This window comes from Conger conger, chromosome 11 (assembly GCF_963514075.1).
Source record: "Conger conger chromosome 11, fConCon1.1, whole genome shotgun sequence".
NCBI classification, from domain to species: Eukaryota; Metazoa; Chordata; class Actinopteri; order Anguilliformes; family Congridae; genus Conger; species Conger conger.
Window position 1 is genome coordinate 5,887,881 of NC_083770.1, and position 21,361 is coordinate 5,909,241.

The 21,361-nt window shown below is 40.0% G+C and overlaps 1 protein-coding gene across 1 annotated transcript in view; it reads left to right on the top strand.

Annotated features, from left to right (window-relative positions):
- The first annotated feature begins 2,201 nt into the window (after positions 1-2,201).
- The window catches only part of LOC133140502 (protogenin A-like), a 28,901-nt gene continuing 9,741 nt past the window's right edge, over positions 2,202-21,361 (top strand). Inside the window, exons 1-2 of the mRNA XM_061260503.1 lie at positions 2,202-2,280; positions 14,456-14,606. Of these exons, the coding sequence (XP_061116487.1) occupies positions 14,480-14,606 (127 nt within the window). The 5' untranslated portion in view covers positions 2,202-2,280; positions 14,456-14,479. The remainder of the gene's footprint in view (positions 2,281-14,455; positions 14,607-21,361) is intronic.

A 21,361-nucleotide genomic window follows, 5' to 3' on the forward strand; every position in this document is an offset into this window, starting at 1 on the left:
GGAGGCTAGAACTGGGGGACGGAATACAAGGGCTCGGGAACAGAACAGGACAAGACGAACTAGCACCGTGCGACTGAAAAGGACAGGTATAAATACACAGGGGAATGAGACAAACTAGGTGGGGCATGGGAGTGAGGGCGGTCTAACAAATAAACATCAGGTGAGACACATGAAATGGCAATGGGACAATAACGAGGGGGGAAACAAAAACGCGGACTGAAATCACAAAGACACACATGTAATACAAACGGCTCCGGACTAGGGAGTAGACAATTTGCAGAGAATCAGGAGATGCAGAGATACAGAGAGACAGGTGCGAATACTTCGCTGAAACTAAGCAAGTAATCAGTGATAGAATAGGGAGGTGGAGTTACAGAACAGAATTGAAACTGGAGATGCATTAGTAAGTTAGTTAAGTGATTTAAATTACAAATACCCAAAACTAGTGAATGTTAGTTTGTTAGTTTGACAAACATATTAGTGTGTTAGTATAATTAGTACTGTACAAATTCTATGTTAGTTGGGATTAGTATATTAGTGCTATGTACAAACATGAAATGGAGAGAAAGCAGGAAGTAAGGAATGTAAGATTGGAAGGAAAAATGAACCCCGGAACTACCGTAAACACCCGAATAGTGGGGCACACAGACAAGGGAGTGACTGGGCTAGAAAACATTCAGACTCAGACATCACAGGGGAAGACGAGCGCAAAGACTAATGAATATAAACAGAACACCAGACATGAATATGAAAAATAATAAATTACAAGAATGATGATAATAAACAATGATAAACTAACACACAGAACACAGGAACATAACACTGACGGGACTTTATCACACCTTTTGTTTGTCTGAGTAGTGCATTTTGGGTCCAACCCCCATGCACTCTCAGTCTCAGATCTTCCTCTATAGAGTGTCTGGCTCTCTACTATAGACCTTCCACTATGGGTTGAATCCTGCAAGCTGGCTCCTCATTAAATCGCGCCCTTCAAGCTTCTCTGGATATTCTCAGGTGTTGCCTGCTGCTGCCCCGTGCCATGCACACACACGCAGCATTAACTGCTGGGAGGGATATAGTTTGCAAGAGCGCTCGAGTTCAACATATCCTTGATGCTGGCCTTATCCGGGAATTCAACCACCATCACTGATTATCCGGAGAGACCATCAGGATCCGTTCCTGGAGGGGGGGGGGTCCTGCGGGGTAATCAGCTGCTGCTTCCTCTGCTGATCACCAGAGGGCACCATAGTCCTTGTAGAGTCTTGTTGTTGTCTTCATCTGTATTAATTAGTAAAGGTTTGCACTTGTGCTCATCCTTATATAAATTAGGCCCTTTGTGCTTTGCATTCCCTTGTGTCAACATGTGTAATACATTTGGAAACCTTCAGTATTTAGTTTAGTAGTTTTGACCACCTCTGAGTGTTCAGCCTCTCTGTTCTAGATTTCACATTACTATAGCCCCTGCAGATGTTCTAGTGGTGCACTCCTTCCACCTCAGTGGGCGACATGGCTCAGGCAGTAAGAACAGTCTGGCAGTCGGAGGGTTGCCGGTTCGATCCCCCGCCCGGGCTGTGTTGAAGTGTCCCTGAGCAAGACACCTAACCCCCAAATGCCCCTGACGAGCTGGTTGGCGCCTTGCATGGCAGCCAATCGCCGTTGGTGTGTGAGTGTGTGTATGAATGGGTGAATGAGAAGCATCAATTGTACAACGCTTTGGATAAAGGCGCTATATAAATTCCAACCATTGACCTGGGCCGAGGTCAGGACCGGGGAACCAAGCACAGCAAAAGCAATAAGGGTTCATAGTGGACTGCACTGGAAGATTCCTATGTGCCTTGCGAGTCGGCCACTCAATGGACTGTACTTCACATCTTGCCACAGCACATAAAAGTTAGCCAGTTGTGCGGCAAATTGTTATATTTTAATCATACTCGTTGCCTGCATTCAGTGCCACAGAACACAGTTGAATTAAAATGATTTAACTAAATATTTAAATTCACACTGCTGACATGCTTTGCATTGATCTACGTGAGGCAAAGTATGTTTTACCAGTATCTATCTATACAGTATAGTTAATAAATGAGGATATGATTTCACTTGAGTTCTTTGGTTTTGATGACTGGGCGGTGCTATGCATTGTGGGATTGGGATTATATTACCCTCCCCTCCTCTCCTGAACACCACATCTTGAATGAACTGGACACAATTGTGCTCAGCCACGGGGAGAACTGTATTAATCAGAGAAGAATCACTTCAAAGGATACTGCATCAACCAGAGAGGTTTGTGATGGTACCGAGAATACAGCAGACTATATTTTCAGTAGACTGCTTAATTTGTTTCTTTTGTTTTTTGCGGTGTCATTTATTCCTTTGAATTTATACCTTGTGTATGAAAGAGACAGGTTTTGTGGTATATTTTGTGTTGTTATTTTTATTTAAAGCATCTTAAGAAAACATGGTCGAAGGTGATTGGCTAATGATTCCTCAAAATGAAAAAATAGTGCAGAGCTTTTTAAATGGTAATACAATCATGATCTGTTTGAATGTGGTGACAGGTTAACCAAGGACTCTGTGGAGGGAAATTAACGCTTATTAATGCTTCTTTATGTTTCACAGATGACCTCTAGACAATGAAACACATTATTAATTTGAAAAATAAGATACTGAGATTTTTGGATTGTTGACATGTGATTGCCTGAGTGAGATAGAAAAGAAGCACAGTTGCTGAGCCATTTTCTATACAGAAGTAGCGCATACCCCTCAGCTCTGGGCAGATGCTTCTGTCAGTGCATCCACTAGATCAGCAGCATCCAGCTGGATGTGTCAGGTCCAAAATGCTAGGCAAGTGCCAAAATGTTTAATGATCATACTGTTCCTTTTAGCCAGCTCTGTAAACAGTATACTTGTTAATATTACCTACCTTACAACTTGAGCAATTTATTTAATCAAATAAACCTGCTCAGCAGCAGGTTAAGTAATGTACAACCTATAAAATTCTAAGGGCAGGGCCACTTTGGCAAAGAGAAAAGAGTAAACTGTTTATAACTGTACTCATACCATAAAACACCAATATAGCAGCTGCTGCAAAGTGGTCAGATTGTTTGCAGATAGCTGGATATTCCTAGAAATTATACATTATACACACTGCAAGAATGATTGTAACTATCATTTTTAGAACGATAATTTATAAGGTCAGATATACAAACATATACATTTTTATTCACATTTATTTCCTCTGATATCATATTCACATGGTAATTTGCAAATGCATGTGTCTGAATTAGGGGAGAGTGGGGCATATTGTCACACTTTTTACTCTTTCTTATATTTCTTAGGCAAAATACTCACAGTGGAATAAATGTCAGACCTTTGCATTCATTACATCTACATACCTTTATGATATCTAATTACAAAGTTATCGACAGTTAAGTAGAGGGTGTGCACTTGTGACAACTTGCCCTCAGACAGGGGTAATCGGGTAAGTTGTCACATTGGGTTTTTCAACAAATAAGAACACAACCATCACTGAATATGTTTTCAGGGAAAATTCCAAAGTAAATATAATTCCATCAAAGGACCAGTGGGACTGCATCTGTGAGGGAGGGTATCTCCTTTGCTTCCCAAAAGCAATGACTGGCATGTATCCCTACCCATTTTTGGTAGGGATACATGCCCTGATTGGTCACGTCCATTTGTGGTAGCAATATGTGCACTGACTGGCTGACTAATTGGCAATTAATAATCATGTGCACTGATTGGCTGGTTGGGATACATGCCCTGATTGGTCACATCCATTGTTTGTATCAATATGTGCACTGATTGGTGAACAGGGATTTGACTCGATTTTGCTCCCAAAATTTACAGAGACTCACGGCTTTGTACCACCCGTTAATCCATTCTTTATTGTGTGGAAACTCTTTTATTCAGTAAAAAACAGCATAATCTTTCCAACCGTATATGACATCAGTGATTTCAGATTTTAAGTCAGTTACCAGGACTAAGATAACTTCTGCAAAGAGATCCCTTCTGCAAATGCTTTGAATAGAAATGAACTTGTTGAAGCCTAATTTATTTATTTTTATATTTTTGGCCTTTTTCAGCTTTTATTGGACAGTATAGTATAGAGAGACAAGAAGAATGGGAGTGAGAGAGGGAAAGACATGCAACAAATGTCAGACGGTCGGATTCAAACCGCCGACGTCGCGGCTCGCAATGAGCATGCGTTTAGTGATTTTTAATTTTCTTAATTTTTTTTAAGATTACAAAATTTGGCAAAGCATTAAATTTGCCAAAACAAATGACAAGGGGAATGCATGTGAATGATTGCTGAACCTGTGGTTGAGGTCCCTGACCTAATCCGCTTTGCTCACTCCCTGTGCCTACACACTCCCTGCGTGCTGCTCACTCCCTGTGCCTACACACTCCCTGTGTGCTGCTCACTCCCTGTGTGCTGCTCACTCCCTGTGCCTACACACTCCCTGTGTGCTGCTCACTCCCTGTGCCTACACACTCCCTGTGCCTACACACTCCCTGCGTGCTGCTCACTCCCTGTGCCTACACACTCCCTGTGTGCTGCTCACTCCCTGTGCCTACACACTCCCTGCGTGCTGCTCACTCCCTGTGCCTACACACTCCCTGTGTGCTGCTCACTCCCTGTGCCTACACACGCCCTGTGTGCTGCTCACTCCCTGTGTGCTGCTCACTCCCTGTGCCTACACACTCCCTGCGTGCTGCTCATTCCCTGTGCCTACACACTCCCTGTGTGCTGCTCACTCCCTGTGCCTACACACGCCCTGTGTGCTGCTCACTCCCTGTGTGCTGCTCACTCCCTGTGCCTACACACTCCCTGTGTGCTGCTCACTCCCTGTGCCTACACACTCCCTGTGCCTACACACTCCCTGTGTGCTGCTCACTCCCTGTGTGCTGCTCACTCCCTGTGCCTACACACTCCCTGTGTGCTGCTCACTCCCTGTGCCTACACACTCCCTGCGTGCTGCTCACTCCCTGTGCCCACACACGCCCTGTGTGCTGCTCACTCCCTGTGCCTACACACTCCCTGTGCCTACACACGCCCTGTGTGCTGCTCACTCCCTGTGCCTACACACTCCCTGTGCCTACACACTCCCTGCGTGCTGCTCACTCCCTGTGCCTACACACTCCCTGTGCCTACACACGCCCTGTGTGCTGCTCACTCCCTGTGCCTACACACTCCCTGTGCCTACACACGCCCTGTGTGCTGCTCACTCCCTGTGCCTACACACTCCCTGTGCCTACACACTCCCTGCGTGCTGCTCACTGCCTGCGCCTACACACTCCCTGCGTGCTGCTCACTGCCTGCATGCTGCTCACTCCCTGTGTGCTGCTCACTGCAGCAGCTGAGGGAATAAAACTACACATGCTAATATCACTTACTGGAGACTAAAATTAGGCATGAATTCTCTCTCATCTTAATCGTAATCTTAATATACAGTATGCAGTATGTAAGTATTTTGACGGTGGGAAAATTTCGGCTCTTTTGGTCTTGTCCTCCAGCACATTGGATTTGAAATTGACAAGAGAGGCTACATTGCAATATGCAAACCACTAGTTAGCTGCCAAAACAAGATGGCCAGGTTACAGTTTGCTATAAAGTAGCTAAAAGAGCCTGCAGAGTTCTGGAAAACCATCTTGTGGACAGATTGACTTGTAGTGATGGCAAGAGCAAAGTGTGGAGGTGAAAAGGAAGTGCCCAAGAACCAAAGCACCCCCTTCATCTGTGAAAGATGGTGTTGGGGTTGCTATAGTTTGGACATGTATAGCTGGCTCACTTGCCTTTGTTGCAAATGTAACTGCTAATAGGATTAATTCTGAATTATACGAAAGCATTTTCCCTCCAAACTCATTGGGCCTCTTTATCAATATTTTCATAAAACCAAATGTACAGTCCCGGTACTGGAACAGCAAGGTCAATTCCTTTTTTTTTTGTTGCCATACACTGAAGACAATTGGGTTTGAGGTCAAAAGATGTACATAGGATGATAGATCTGAATTTCAGCTTTTATTTTCTGATATTTCTTAACTAAATGTATTAAACAAGTTAGAGCATCACCTTATCAGACCAGTCAAGTTTTTGGTGAGAAAAAGTATTGGAACATGTGAATGACAGGTGTTTCTTGTTGCCCAGATGTGCACTGTTAGATTGATTGGTTAAACACTAAATAGTTCTGAATGTCTTATAGTTGCCTGTGAAGTTTAATGTTTAAACCACATTCCTCAGGAGAAAAACTATCATTGAACTTCCGGTGGAAGTGGCCGCTTCCCCTTGTTCTGTTCAGAACACAGTGAGCAATGTACACACAGTAAATTCATGCATACATATTGTTTACTAGTCACCATATATAGCCGTTTTATCTTTATGTTGCTAATAGGAATACATGCATTCAATGACCCGCCAGGCTTTGTTTGGAACTATTTGAAGCCTACATGAACCAGGTGATCGCCTAGTTTTTTGACCCTCCATTGACACAACTCTCCCTTTCTATGGCTCTGGCCTGAACATAACCTGGCCTGGACCAGGTTAGCTGTGCAGCATACGTTGTCCCGGTGATATTTTCCGATTTAAAGTAACTCTGTAGTACAGAAAAGCTTTGTAGTACAGAAAACCTGGGGTTAGCGCTTATGTTAGCTCGCCAACCTCGTAAGTACACCCCCCAGCTCCATACCCAACATGGTTTGACCGGCTATGTTTTGAAACTGAGAAAAGGTGGCAGAAATTATGCCCTTTACAAAGAAATCCATGTTTAAGACTTTTTATCTGAGTTGTGTATAAATAGAAACAAAACATATATTCAAATGTCTGTTTCCCCCGATTCAGCTCTATAATGATAATACCAGCGGGAGGTTTGCTACCCCAATTGAGACAGATGCAAACACACACACGCATGCACACACACACACATACACACACACACACACACATATACACATATTTACACCTCAAATGGATGACCCCAGTTCTTGCACTGTTACTTCTCTGCAGACCACTTTGGGCTGGTCCTTTGAAGTGTCCAATGGCCGAAGGGTGGATTAGGAATTAGCATTTGATATTCAGTCACAGGTTTTGACAGTAGCAGGATGTTCTATTCCTCTTGTCTGTTTCGCTATTCAGTGAGAAGTGGTTTTCACCACTGTGTTGGAATACCGTTGGGCGGTTGTGTTACTTTATTTTGTTGCTAGGAATGTGAATTTTTGGTAAACTTCCAGACAGAAGCTATTGTCCAGTGAGTCACACTGGTTGCAGATGAGACTGGGCAGGGGGAGCTTTGATTTAGCTGTCGTGTATCGCTGACGAATAAATGCAGAATATATATCTGTTTAATGTAATTTACTGTAAACAAATTTTAGTTTGAATTTGAAATCTGCTGTGAACCAAATTCCAAAACACAATGTCTCGAATGTTGGCACCATAAGTTCTGACAATCACAGCTGCCAGTTTTTTTTTTGCTTTTTCTAATATTTTAATATTTCTTAAATTTGAGTATAATTCACAGCTTGATTCATTGTATTGCCTGTATTAAGCTTAGAACTACCCAGTATATGGACATTATTTATTTTTTGTCTGTTCTTTGCTTGTAAATAATCAGAAAAACATTTCAGCTCTGGGTTAACAAGACATTTGTTCTGCATGAGCTGACATCAGAGGGAAGTATTTACATTTGCTCATTATATTATGAATAAAAGGAAATGTGATCAAACCAGGTTCTTTTTGCAGGGCAGTCTAGTACAAAGCTTCCCTGTGTTTTTCATGTGACCAGTACTGAAGGGAAGTGAAAGGTATACATCTACATAGACTGACCCAGCTGATGGGACTGAAGTGTGTGCTGCAACCCACAGAAATGGCTGGTATAGATGCACCAACAAAATGCACCAAAATAGGAATCTGATTTGAGATTGATGTTGATTTTTACATGTAAAATGTACAAATGTACCTTGGTCTATAAGTTCAGTATATATATTTCTATTCCACATTGTGTTCCAGTTTAAATTTCCATTCAAATCCAACTTGATCTTGTATAATTAGTAAATCTCTATAATTGTATAATTGATTGCTTCATGCAATGAGGCACAGTAATCAGCAAAAACGATACTAGAAAAACAGAAATGCCCAAATGGAAGGTACTGGACACTGAAAACCACCCCTCGATGATGAGACATTTCTGATCACTGCTCCATGCAGAACCTTTCGGAATCATTCATATCCGTGGATTTGCTTTTATGGAATCCCCTCTTCCATTTAGACCACAGATTTTTGGCGGGATTTAAATCTGGAGACTGAGAAGGTTAATGAAGAACATGGATGTTGTTTTACACCTACTCCCTACTAGGTGCAAAGTCATACCTCAAACAACTGTTGACATAGCGCATCAATTAGAAAGATAGAGAAAGTTGTTGAAAGGAGAAATTCAGCAAGGTATAAACTTGAAGCACATTATCCGCAATAGAATACCCCTTTAATCTGAGACTGAGTGCACTTCTGCTTTCATTTTCAGCAAGTGGAGATCCAGACAATAACCGGCCTTCTCTCTGAGTACAGGAACAAATGATAAGAGGTTACAATAAAATTGGTATTTCATACCAAGTCATTTGTTGGAGAGCAATGCATCACTGTTAAGGCAGTCCAAATACATCCACTAAAAGCCCATTACAAGTCACCAGCTACAATAGGTGGTGGTCGTAGCCTACAGGCTGTTTGCAGCTGTTGAGATAGAATAATTTAGCCATCGTATTACTTGATATTAGGGCACAAGACACAAATAGCAAAGTTTTTTAGTCGTGCATGATTGGTCTGAATACAGAAATATCACTGTATGTGACAATGATTTGGCTAACAGTCAATTTAGCTAAGATGTAGCCTAAGTATGAATTGTATAACCAAACAAAGACACAACTTTAGTTTTAAACGAACTAGTTACAACATAACGTTTAGTGTGGACTTTACACCATAACTTGCGATCAGGATCATGGGCAAAAATACATCAAAATGTATTTTGATACAAAACAAACTAAACTAGAAAATACTGCAACCAAAAATGCATCAAAATAACATACATATAAAAAACATTTCCTGGTGAGCATTAGATCGGTAGTTCAAAAGCCTCCGCTCCATATACAATGCCTGCTAAAAGTATGGTAACAGGAAAAATAACTATTAGTTATAATTTATACTAACACCATTTGTATTAGAGATGAATAGGCAATCAGCTTCAATTGCATGTATGTGTATATGCTTCACCATTTTACAGAAACAGCTCTTTTTGTGTTGAGTTGCCTCATTTTCCCCTCTGCAAAAGCAAGTTCACAGATGACTAACAGGTGTTACCTAAGTGTTTCCTTCTCACACATAAAAGAGCAATGCATGAGTGTCTAGCCTTTGTGCTGATTGCATTTGGAGTCAGAAAACATACAGTGGTCTTGTGTTTCATTTGGCGCTCAGGAGTTCTGCTGGGTGGCAACAAATTGGCGTATATTGTTTGGTTTTTCCACAGTAACTTGTGCTTCCACAGTGCTTGTTGTTCTCACAATGTCCACCAGGTGGCAAATATAAGCACTCTAAGCCACAGCGGTCTGAAATACTTGCAGGTTTCCGACAGTAGGGGGCAGCAGTCCCCTTTTTCATCAGGAGCTGCCATTATCATTATCAGGCTCGGGAGATTGTGAAGGCCACCAGCCAGCCAGCCCCTGGGCCGAGTGGAATGGCCTACAAGGTGTACAGGGAGTGTCCCAGGCTGCCGCACAGAGCCTGGAGGATCCTGAGGGTTATCTGGAGGATCCTGAGGGTTACCTGGAGGACGGGAAGGGTAGCCCCCCCCCCATCAGAGCCTTAATGGACGACTTGACAGTAACAACAATGTCTGTGCAGATGCAGATGGAACCTCTAGGACCTGCCATCACTTTGGTTAGGATGTACTTCAAGCAGGCTACTGGTACTGAAGAGAGGGAGGGTGACTGACTGGTTCCACTTCTCTCTGGAAGGTACCCAAATTCTATCTGTCACCGAGAAACCCATTCGATAGCACTCTGAAGGACTCCTGCGTCTATCAAGGCTACAAACCAGGAGCTGGAGACATAATCCCTGGCAGGACCTTGGGACAAATCTAATTGTCCTTGAGTGGCCCTGCCAAATCCCAGACTTAAACCCCATGGAACATCTGTGGAGAGACCAGAATATGACTTTTCACAGATACTTGCCATCCAATCTGACAGAGCTTGAGAGGATCTGCCAGGAAGAATGGAATAAACTACCCAAATTCAGGTGTGCAAAGCTTGTAGAGACTTACCCAAGATGACTCAAAGCTGTAATTGCAAATTAAGGGTCTGAATATTTATTAGAGGTTTCAGTTTTTAATAAATGTGCAAAAATTTCAAAAAACATGTTTTCACTTTTTATGGGTTATTGAGTGTAGATTGATGGGCAAAATGAATACTTTCTGAAGCCACTGTATGTATGGACAGTGCAGTCCATAAGTATTTGGACAGTGGGAAATTCTGTTCTTTTGGCTCTGCACATTGGGTTTGAAATGATGCAAAGACTATTAGATTAAAATGCATATTGTCACCTTTTTATGGCATTTACATCCCTGCCATCTGATTCATCCATTTTTATACATAGCCTGTACCATCATTTTAGGGGACCAAAAGTCATTTTGATTGGCTTCTCAGCTGTTTCTGATTCTATTCAATTACTTCCTTATTTCTTGAGTTAAATCTATCTATTTTTCTGATGATGCAGAATCATGAAAATAAACGTAACTAGTTTTGCGGTGATGCGGCGCATTGATGTCACGATAGCTAGGAAAATAACAAAGACGAGGGAACTGCACTTTATTGTACGTCGTTCTGGATAACTTCCAAATGACTGAATGAATGTAATGTAACTACAGCAAAGCAAATTAAAATACCTTAAAACACAAAAGTGGATCTCTAGAGAAAAGCAAACAGAAAAGCGAAGTCATGATCGGATGGCAAAAAAAAAAAGATAATTATAATTATAATTTTCAAATACAGAATATTGTGGCAGTACCTGGCACACTTAGTAATACAATGGATCCACAACCAAAACACTGGACAAATCCCCTTTCAAATTGGGTGACAATATCACCACAAATGTGCATTTTGCATTGTTTTTTTCTAAGCTATGTCTCAGCAGTTTTCCAAAAAGGACATTTGGACACTCCAAAAGGACATATGGAAACTAAATGATAGTATGGGTCTTATAACAAGTAAAAAAAAGTATTTTGCCAACAATTTTTATTCTGAAAAAAGGTGTTTCCACTTCTCACTGCCTGTCACCCTCCCCCGACCTCCCTCTTCTTGTACGTCAGTTTCACCCCCCGTTGAAATTACATGGTAATGCATGGTGGTGAAACTTATGTAGGAATAGATACCATGCATTTTTCAATATGGCGGGTGGTAGCCTATGACTTGGAAAGACATTGTATTAAATTAAAATGAACATGTCAATGTCACATTGATAATTTAGTTGATGTCGACTCATTTTCGAATGATCTAAATCAGAAAAATTAAGAGCTTGTTAAAATCCTGTGACACATTCCTTACTGATGTACAGCTACTGAAGCCAATGAAAACAAATAAATCAATAAAATACACCAATTCTCCGATCATCACGGATAAAGATCCAATTGCTCATACAGCACTCATGTTCAGAAAAATGTTATGAGTCATAACGGGTACTCATCTCATCCAAGTATTCAGATCACCCCTAATATATCGCTTGTAACGTTACATCCCTGTCCGGCTTCAGAATCAACAGCTAACTTACTTGCATGTTTAACAAACATTTGTTTTCTGAAAGTTAAGTTCATGTTTATACTGATGAGCTAATGTTAACTGAAAAGGACAGGTTTAAATAGAACACTGATTAACAGATAACAAGAAACAGGTGAGAGACATGACAGAATGACAGGAAGGAAATAACATATAAGGAGTGGGAGGCGGAGACACTAAGTGGAGAACAGGTAAAACAAATGAGTGATTTGAATGGGAAGACAGACAGACTACAGAAAGCAGGTAATGCAGAGGGTAATAAGAGGCGAAAAACGCTAGGAATTAGACAGAAAACAGAGAACAGGGAAACACAGATGGTAAAAAGGGCGCAGACATGACCTCATAGCTGGATTCTCCACCAGGGTTTTCCATATTCTGAGAAAAAGAGACATAAATTGCACCCCTTACCACCAAATCGATGTTTAAAATGTTTTTATCTGAGTTGTGCATAAATGGAAACAAACCATAACCTTGATTCAAATGTCTGTTTCCCTCGGGCGAGTATTTTGGTGCTTTGCTTGGTATTTACTTCCGGGAACAGACTCTATAATGATAATACAAGCTCCTCATGATGAAAATTGGCATTGATGTCTCCCTACTGTCGGAATCTGCAAGTATTTCAGTCCACAGTGGATTACAGTGCTCACATATGCTACCTGGTGGTGGTTGGGTGAAGAACAAGTAATTACTTGTTCTACAATTCTTATCTGATGCAGATCAGATTTCCAACTTTAACCATTGTAGCCTAAAATAAATTGCTAAACTGATCCTGAACTTCACTTGTCATTTGTGAAATGACAGTTATCACACAGAATATGTACAGTCAGGTCCATAAATATTTGGACATTGACACAGTTATTGTTAGTGCAGCCATCTATCACAGAATATTGGAGTTGGAGGTAAATAAGTAAATAATATGATCTCATAGTGGAGACTTTTAGCTTTAATTTGAGGGTATTTACATCTAAATCAGGTGAACAGTGTAGTAATTGCAACCCTTTTTATACATAGTCCCCCCCCCCAATCCTAGGAGTTCAAAAATAATTGGACAAATTAACATCATCCTAGATTAAATTGTTATTTTTTAAACTTGGTTGCATATCCGTTGCATGCCATTACTTCCTGATGTCCATGACCTATCAACATCAACAGAATCTGGATATCTTATTTTCAGGTTGTCCTACAAGTGATAGTAAAACTCTTTGCATTTGAATGTATCTCGGGTAGAAATACAATAAGAAAGATACTGGGAAAGAACAGTAGTCATTAAGTAAATAGATCTAAAGGAGAACTGGGAAATTATTAAAATAATATGCACTTGTAGCAACAGTTGCCTTGGGACAAGTACGTTACAAGAGGGGTAAAAGGATAGAGGCTCATGGATTTAATTGCACACTTTCTCCTGCATTTGGCTATAGGCTATGTATGTAGGCAAACAGTAGGCTATACAAATCAAACTGCAGGCTACATTAAGGTTTAACGGTTACGCTCATGGCCAGAAACCCAAATGCAGGTCACAGTATTCCGAAAAAAACATTGTTTTTATTCAGTCCAAGGGTCAAAGCCAGGTAATCCAATAGACACAGTGCCAAATTGAGAAGCAAAAGGGAAGTCACAAAAACAGTGCACAGGTCAGAATCCAGGAGATCAGAATGGCAGAGGTACAGAGGAATAATTCACTGGCAACCAAAACAGAAGGGAATAAGCAAACTCGAAGTTAGAAGTTTCAGGAATCAAAGAAATTACAGGCATACACAAAATCAGCACAGAAATTATGATCAACGTTCTGACAACCACTCAGACTGGGGCTTATATACACAGGGGAATGAGACGACCTAGGCGGGGCATGGGAGTGAGGGTAGTCTAACAAATAGACATCAGGTGAGACACAGTCATACAATAATGAGGGAGGAACGAAGATGCGGGACTGGATTCACTTAGACACACATCTAATACAAACGCCTCTGGATTAGGGAGTAGACAATCGCACAGATTTAAGGAATTCAGTGATAGTTAGAGAACAGGTGCAGACACTTAGCTGAATTAAGTCAGGCAATCAGAGATAGAACAGGCTGATAAAATGTTAATGGAATTGTGTATATAGTGTATGAACTGTGGAATTCTGCAATTTAGCTCGCATTTTAAATTCTGTTTTGCATAATTTGGGGGCAAATTGTTAGTCTGAAATGTCAAACCTATAGAACAAACGGAATTAATTCTACTGGAATTTTTGTGGGTGCTCTCCAGTGTGTACCCCCCCCCCCCCCCCCAATCATCAGTTTTCACTCCTCTAGCGATGACCGTGATGCATGGATGCCTTAAATGCAAGACAGAGAAACATAATAAATACAAACTAGTATGTTTAATTGTAGCAGTCTGAGCAACATGAAATGCTACAATGCTAATGCATTTCTTGTTTAAAGGAAAAAGCTGTTTAAAATATCTTTTGACTTTTTCCAGCCTTGTACAAAAAATGTTTAAATCAGATTAAGAGTTCATGAGACAGGGATGTTTTGCTCATTTTTATGTAATCACTGGTTATGAACAGTGAAATATTCCAAATGTAACGAAATTTCACCATATGCATTATATGAAGTTGAAAATGTAATGATGTAATTACTTTCTTTTTCAGAAAACTGGTTGCAGACTGTTATGGATGGCCCCTGCACACCAGCAGCAGATGGAAAAGCCTCACTGTGTATCCTTTTTTCAGATGCTGTGTCACTTTTGGGTCATAATTCTTTCATTTCATCTCTACATTTGCTCAGCAATGGCAGTACATGGTGAGTATATATATATATATATTAAAAAAAAACCTGCAGAACACCTTCCTGCCTAAATACACAAAAATACCACTATTTTCCAATGCTTTAGGTTCAGCTCCTCTTTTATCTTTTTATCAGTGACAATTTACATTTATTTTTACAACTGATATAGTGCAATTCATTTTTAAAGAAAATATCAGTGTTATTTTACATTTAATTAGCCAAATCTTTTCAGGAAAAGGGCCTTCATTTTCAAATTGCTATTATGCTAATATCTCCATCTTTTGTTTAATGTGACAAAGAGTATTTTTTTATGGAAAAAACCTCTGAGAGCTCCATTTGTTACTAAGCAACAAGCTTCACATTGCAGTTTTTCTCAAAGCTGAATGATTCCTTTGTGAACTGTGCAATCTATTGAACATGGCACAAAGGCATAACATTTTGATTCATTATGTTTAATGTATATTAATTGAAATAAATATAAATTGATTCATCTTTTCATTTCAAATTAAAAATCCTGTTAACTTCCACATGAGAGCAATGTATGATTTGCAATAAAGATGTATAATGAATATTTTTGGCATTGCTATCCAGAACAACTTGCATGGCTTTTTTTTCCATACAAACAATTATAAAATTGGATATTTACTGAAGCAAGTAGCTTGTTAACAGGTACAAGGGTAATGCCCCACCTGCAAATTAAACCAATATGTTTCGAGTTGCAAACCCAGTTTCCTAACCATTATACTATACTCCCACCTATTTTTTGCACTGGGGCTGCATATACAGTACATCCATATAGTGTCTGTGCTTTTTATCCAGTGATGATGTAGTCTTTTTAATAAACTTAAGCTAATATTACTTACTAGAATATATGTGTGTTGCATATTACATTTTTTGCATGTTTCATATTCCAATATAATCCAAATATTCCAGTATAATTTTATTAAATGTTTATCTTTTTAGTTCTTATAATTTGGTAGTAAAATAAATAAAATATATTACCAAATATGTAGTAGCAGTTTCCAAGGACATGTTCTGCCTCTTCTTTTTAGTGCTACCTTTCAAGCCTTTGCCATAGCAAGCCTTGATACAGGTTTTTCAATGTTAGGAGCTCTCTGACGATATACTGTGACCATGCTACTGCGATGAGGTCATCTATATACACCCGTGCAGTTTCAGCAAACTTTACAAGCAAAGTTACAAGCATTTATGTGAAATGCCATGCGTACATAAAACTACTGGCTTGTCATCTTGGCACACCTTAATTACACCAAGACTTAATTTTTAATCTTACTGGCAATGGCCTTGGTGGTGAAGTTTAAGTAATTTTGTTTAAATTACTGACTTTTGTTCCTGTACATAGTGTTCCTACACTTTAATGCTGCATGCTCCATGACAAGTTAAGGTACATGACTGGGACCTGCAAGGTTGGTGGTTCGATAAGAGCCGCGCAGCCGTTGGGCCCTTGAGCAAGGCCCTTAACCCTGCATTGCTCCAGAGGAGTATTGTTTCCTGCTTCCTGCTTTGTCTAATCAACTGTAGGTCGCTCTGGATAAGAACGTCTGCCAAATGCCATTAATGTAATATAATGTAAATATTGGCAGCCCAGTAAATTGTGTGTGGTTTATTCCTTTTGTCATTTTGGAGAAGGAGATAATAATAATAATAATAATAATAATAATAATAATAATAATAATAATAATAATAATAATAAATAAATAAATAAATAAATAAATAAATAAATAAATAAATAAATAAATTAAATAAATAATAATAATAATAATACTACTACTACTACTACTACTACTACTACTACTAATAATAATAATAATAATAATAATAATTAATATTATTATTATTATTATTATTATTATTATTATTATTATTATTATTATTATATTTAGCTGACACTTTTATACACTTTTTACTTTTGACCTTGTAGCCAAAAGATGTTGACCAATTCAACAGAGCTAATCAGAGCTAATCAGCCTAAAATAAACCACCCTTGTTGAAAACTAAACTTGTGAGGAATTGTATAAAAACAAGAAGTTGGTCTGTAAACATCAATGGTGGGGGTTTAGTCATCATCAGAAAGGTTTTGTAGCCAAATTTTTTGTGGAAGCCAGGTCAGCAAAAAATAAAATAACATCCAGATAACAACGGCTGGACTTAATGAGTGGTAGCCTAGTAACTGTTACAACAACCTTTCTGTACTATATCACGATTACGACAGGAGGAGGAGGAGGGTGGGGTTCAATCACCTTTCTGCCAATTAAATGAGGGGATGAGTAGGTGGCAGGTTGAGGGAGCCTGGTTGGGGAACCCCCTACTCTTTGCGATGGGGGTCATGGGATCTTTAATGACCAGTGAGTCAGAACCTCGGTTTAACATCATCCGGAAGACAGCGTCTCCTACAGCACATTGTCCCCATCACTGCGCTGGGGCATTGAGGTTTACTCAACCAGAGGGAAGATTGCCCCTGACTGGCCAACTAACACTTCCAGCAGCAATTTAGTTGTCCCAGATCTCTCAATCAAGTGCTAACCAAGCCCACACCTGCTTAGCTTCAGCTATTCAGCAGGAGCAGAGTGCGTGTTGATATAGCTGCTGGCCATATAATAAGCCTTCATGTCTTACAGTAAAATAATCAAAGGCAAAATAAAATAAAGCTGCAAGCAGCAATACACAGGCAATATTATACCACTTAGCAACTTAGGTGTAAAGTGCTAGAAATACAAAACAATATAGGTGAAAGTGCAAACATGAAGCTGTTCTCCTTTATTGTGCAATTAACTGCTAAGAGTCACAAACAGGTAAGAGACAAATGTATACATTTCCTGAATTATAAATTCTTTTATCACAAGTGTGCAAACTCTGCAGGTGATGTGCAGAATTAATAAAGATGTATGAAGCAAAATGAAAGCAGGGTACCCTGGTGTCCCTTAATGTCTCCAAATCTATTCAAAATGGCTACTGTTACGGCCCAACCTCTCCCAAGGACCATGGGGAGCACAATTAGACCACAATCTAAAGCAAGGGGGGACGTAACATTACAGTGTGCAATGTTGTAAATCATAAAAATCATATATTTTTGTGAGGGAGTGGGGGGCGGAGGACCAGGAGCGACCGTGAACCCACGGACTGTGGGAAAGCCACTAGTAAGTAGGGGAGAAAAGAAAAGGAAGAGGCTAAGCTTGACCAGCTCGTCAGGAGCATTTGGGGGTTAGGGACAAGGACACTTCGACACTGGGTATCAAACCGGCAACCCTCCGACTGCTAGACGACTGCTCTTACTGCCTGAGCCATGTCACCCCGTAATTGACGAGGGTCGACGTAATTACGTAATTCAGAGCAGACGTAATCATGCTGCAAAAAAGGCACCGACACAGGCATAGGCATAGAAGATGCATGGAGAAAATCCTATTTCCAACACTATTTCAACTCCCCAAGCAAGAAATGATCATACGGCACATTGGGTACATTTCATCCCACTAACCAATTCAAGGCAGCTTTCTTCATCTGAAATATACACTTCACAACTGAACATGTCACTTTTAAATGTTAGGTCCCTTATCAATAAGTTGTTTTTAGTTTAGGATCTTATGACGGAAGGCCACGTGGGACTGTTCGTTTTTAACTGAAACGCTTTATTCGGATGCTCCTGTGGTTTTTAATCAAAACACGCCCCCCAAATTACGTCTCCTTTTATTCTACAAGAAGGGGGAAAAAGGGTAGGGGGACAGTATCAATAATAAATTGTGCTTTGGATAGCAAGAGCATCTCTTTTGACGTTTTTAGCACTTTTGAGTATAATGCTGCAATTTCAAAATATAAGTCGCCCCTGCTGAGAATAACAGTCTATAGACCGAAAAAATCTGAGCTACTGTCTATCATCAGTACAACAAGTGCCTTAGTGCAACAATGAACACACTGTAAAAAATGTTTTATCTAAAAATATATATATATATACAGTGGTGTGAAAAAGTGTTTGCCTGCTTCCTGATTTCTTATTTTTTTGCATGTTTGTCACACTTAAATGTTTCAGATCATCAAACAAATTAAAATATTAGTCAAAGACAGCACAAGTAAACACAAAATGCAGTTTTTAAATGAAGGTTTTTATTATTAAGGGAGAAAAAACCTACAAACCTACATGGCCCTGCGTGAAAAAGTGATTGCCCCCCCTGTTAAAACATAACTTAACTGTGGTTTATCAAACCTGAGTTCAATTTCTCTAGCCACACCCAAGCCTGATTACTGCCACACCTGTTCTCAATCAAGAAATCACTTAAATAGGACCTGCCTGACAAAGTGAAGTACACCAAATGATCCTCAAAAGCTAGACATCATGCCGAGATCTAAAGAAATTCAGGAACAAATGAGAAAGAAAGTAATTAATTGAGATCTATCAGTCTGGAAAAGGTTATAAAGCCATTACTAAAGCTTTGGGACTCCAGCGAACCACAGTGAGAGCCATTATCCACAAATGGCGAAAACATGGAACAGTGGTGAACCTTCCCATGAGTGGCCGGCCGACCAAAATTACCCCAAGAGCGCAGCGACGACTCATCCAAGAGGTCACAAAAGACCCCACAACAACATCCAAAGAACTGCAGGCCTCACTTGCCTCAGTTAAGGTCAGTGTTCATGACTCCACCATAACAAAGAGACTGGGCAAAAATGGAGTTCCAAGACAAAAACCACTGCTGAGCAAAAAGAACATTAAGGCTTGTCTCAATTTTGCCAGAAAACATCTTGATGTTCCCCAAGACTTTTTGGAAAATACTCTGTGGTCTGTCGAGACAAAAGTTGAACTTTTTGGAAGGTGTGTGTCCCATTACATCTGGCGTAAAAGTAACACCGCATTTCAGAAAAAGAACATCATACCAACTGTAAAATATGGTGGTGGTAGTGTGATGGTCTGGGGCTGTTTTGCTGCTTCAGGACCTGGAAGACTTGCCGTGATAAATGGAACCATGAATTCTGCTGTCTACCAAAAGATCCTGAAGGAGAATGTCCGGCCATCTGTTCGTGACCTCAAGCTGAAACGAACTTGGGTTCTGCAGCAGGACAATAATCCAAAACACACCAGCAAGTCCACCTCTGAATGGCTGAAGAAAAACAAAGACTTTGGAGTCTAGTCTCCTGACCTGAATCCTATTGAGATGCTGTGGCATGACCTTAAAAAGGCGGTTCATGCTCGAAAACCCTCCAATGTGGCTGAATTACAACAATTCTGCAAAGATGAGTGGGCCAAAATTCCTCCACAGCGCTGTAAGACTCATTGCAAGTAATCACAAATGCTTGATTGCAGTTGTTGCTGCTAAAGGTGGCCCAACCAGTTATTAGGTTTAGGGGGCAATCACTTTTTCACACAGGGCCATGTAGGTTAATACCTACATGGCCCATTCCTAAATTATAGGAAAACATTAAACTTGTAAAAGTGTCTTGCTTGATTTAAAGGCATACTATGCAGAATTTACACCTTGAAAATATTACAAAACAAACATGCTCAGTCATTACTATGATACGCTGGTAACCTGTGTCTTTGTTCACTTCTGCCCAATACTTTGATTGTCTATTTGTATTTGTTTTTCTAAAAACTCTGGGCATGGCCTTTTTATGTCTGTGCTGTGTCTGAAAAGCATGTGTCCAATACACTGAACTCATACACTCTATGATCCATTAGAAGGAGGAGGGCAAGAGGAGAAGATTGGCTGCTACAGTGGTGAGCTGGGTTAGCGAGAGATTGGCGTTGGTGGCTAAGCAGTAAAATAGCTAGCCAGCTTTCAGTAACGTTAGATAGCTGCCACGTTAATAGCTTGCTAAATGGTCTGTGTGGAAAACAAAACTTAAACTTAAAGCTAATGTTTATGAATCATATTAGACCACCATTTCTCAGCTCATAGCTGAGAAATTCTGCATAGTCTGCCTTTAAACCATGTTCAAGTCTGTGGTGCAAAAAAATCAGTAGTTATAAAGCCTCAAAGTAGAGCACTGCAAACATGGGCAAGGGTATCCAGGTTGGAGACAGTGTTACCAGATTGGACTGGCAGGTTTCCACCCAATCACGTCTGAAAACCCGGCCATTACAACAAAGAACCGCCCAATAACGATTTGGCTAATAGGAAACCATTTACTTTATGGAGAGCGCAAGACACCGTCAGGTGGCGACAAAAGACGCCCAACTGGGTGAGTCCAATCTGGCAACACTGGTTGGGAATCTGAGTGAAGGGGTTAATATAAAGTCCTTCACAGATCACCCAATATGCATGTAAATACCCACAAATTAAAGCTGACAGTCCAGACTTTATCCTCTATTTATTGTTGTTTATTTGTTTCAACAATATTATTATTTCAAAAAGCAAACACAACAACAATCGTATCAAGATCTGTGCATTTAAGTACAGTCAGCTTCAGAAGTATTGGCACCCTTGATGCATAATATCTACAAAAACACTATAAACAAAAAAAGAATACAGTATTGGCAACTTTAGTTTCTAATGTGCAAAGTAGTCTGCTTTATTTATGATTCAATGGATTCAACCAAATTCTTAAATTTTTCAAATATTTCTGCAAAAAAGAGGTATCACAATTATTGGCTTAATAATTTGTGCAACCACCGCTGGCAAAGATGACAGCTGCAAATCTTTTCCTATAACTTTATTTGGAATGCATTCCTCTTTTGGAACCAAACATGTTGATGGTGTGTATGGCTAAAAAGTTCAATTTTGGTCTCATCTGACCACTAGACTCTCTTCCACTCGTAA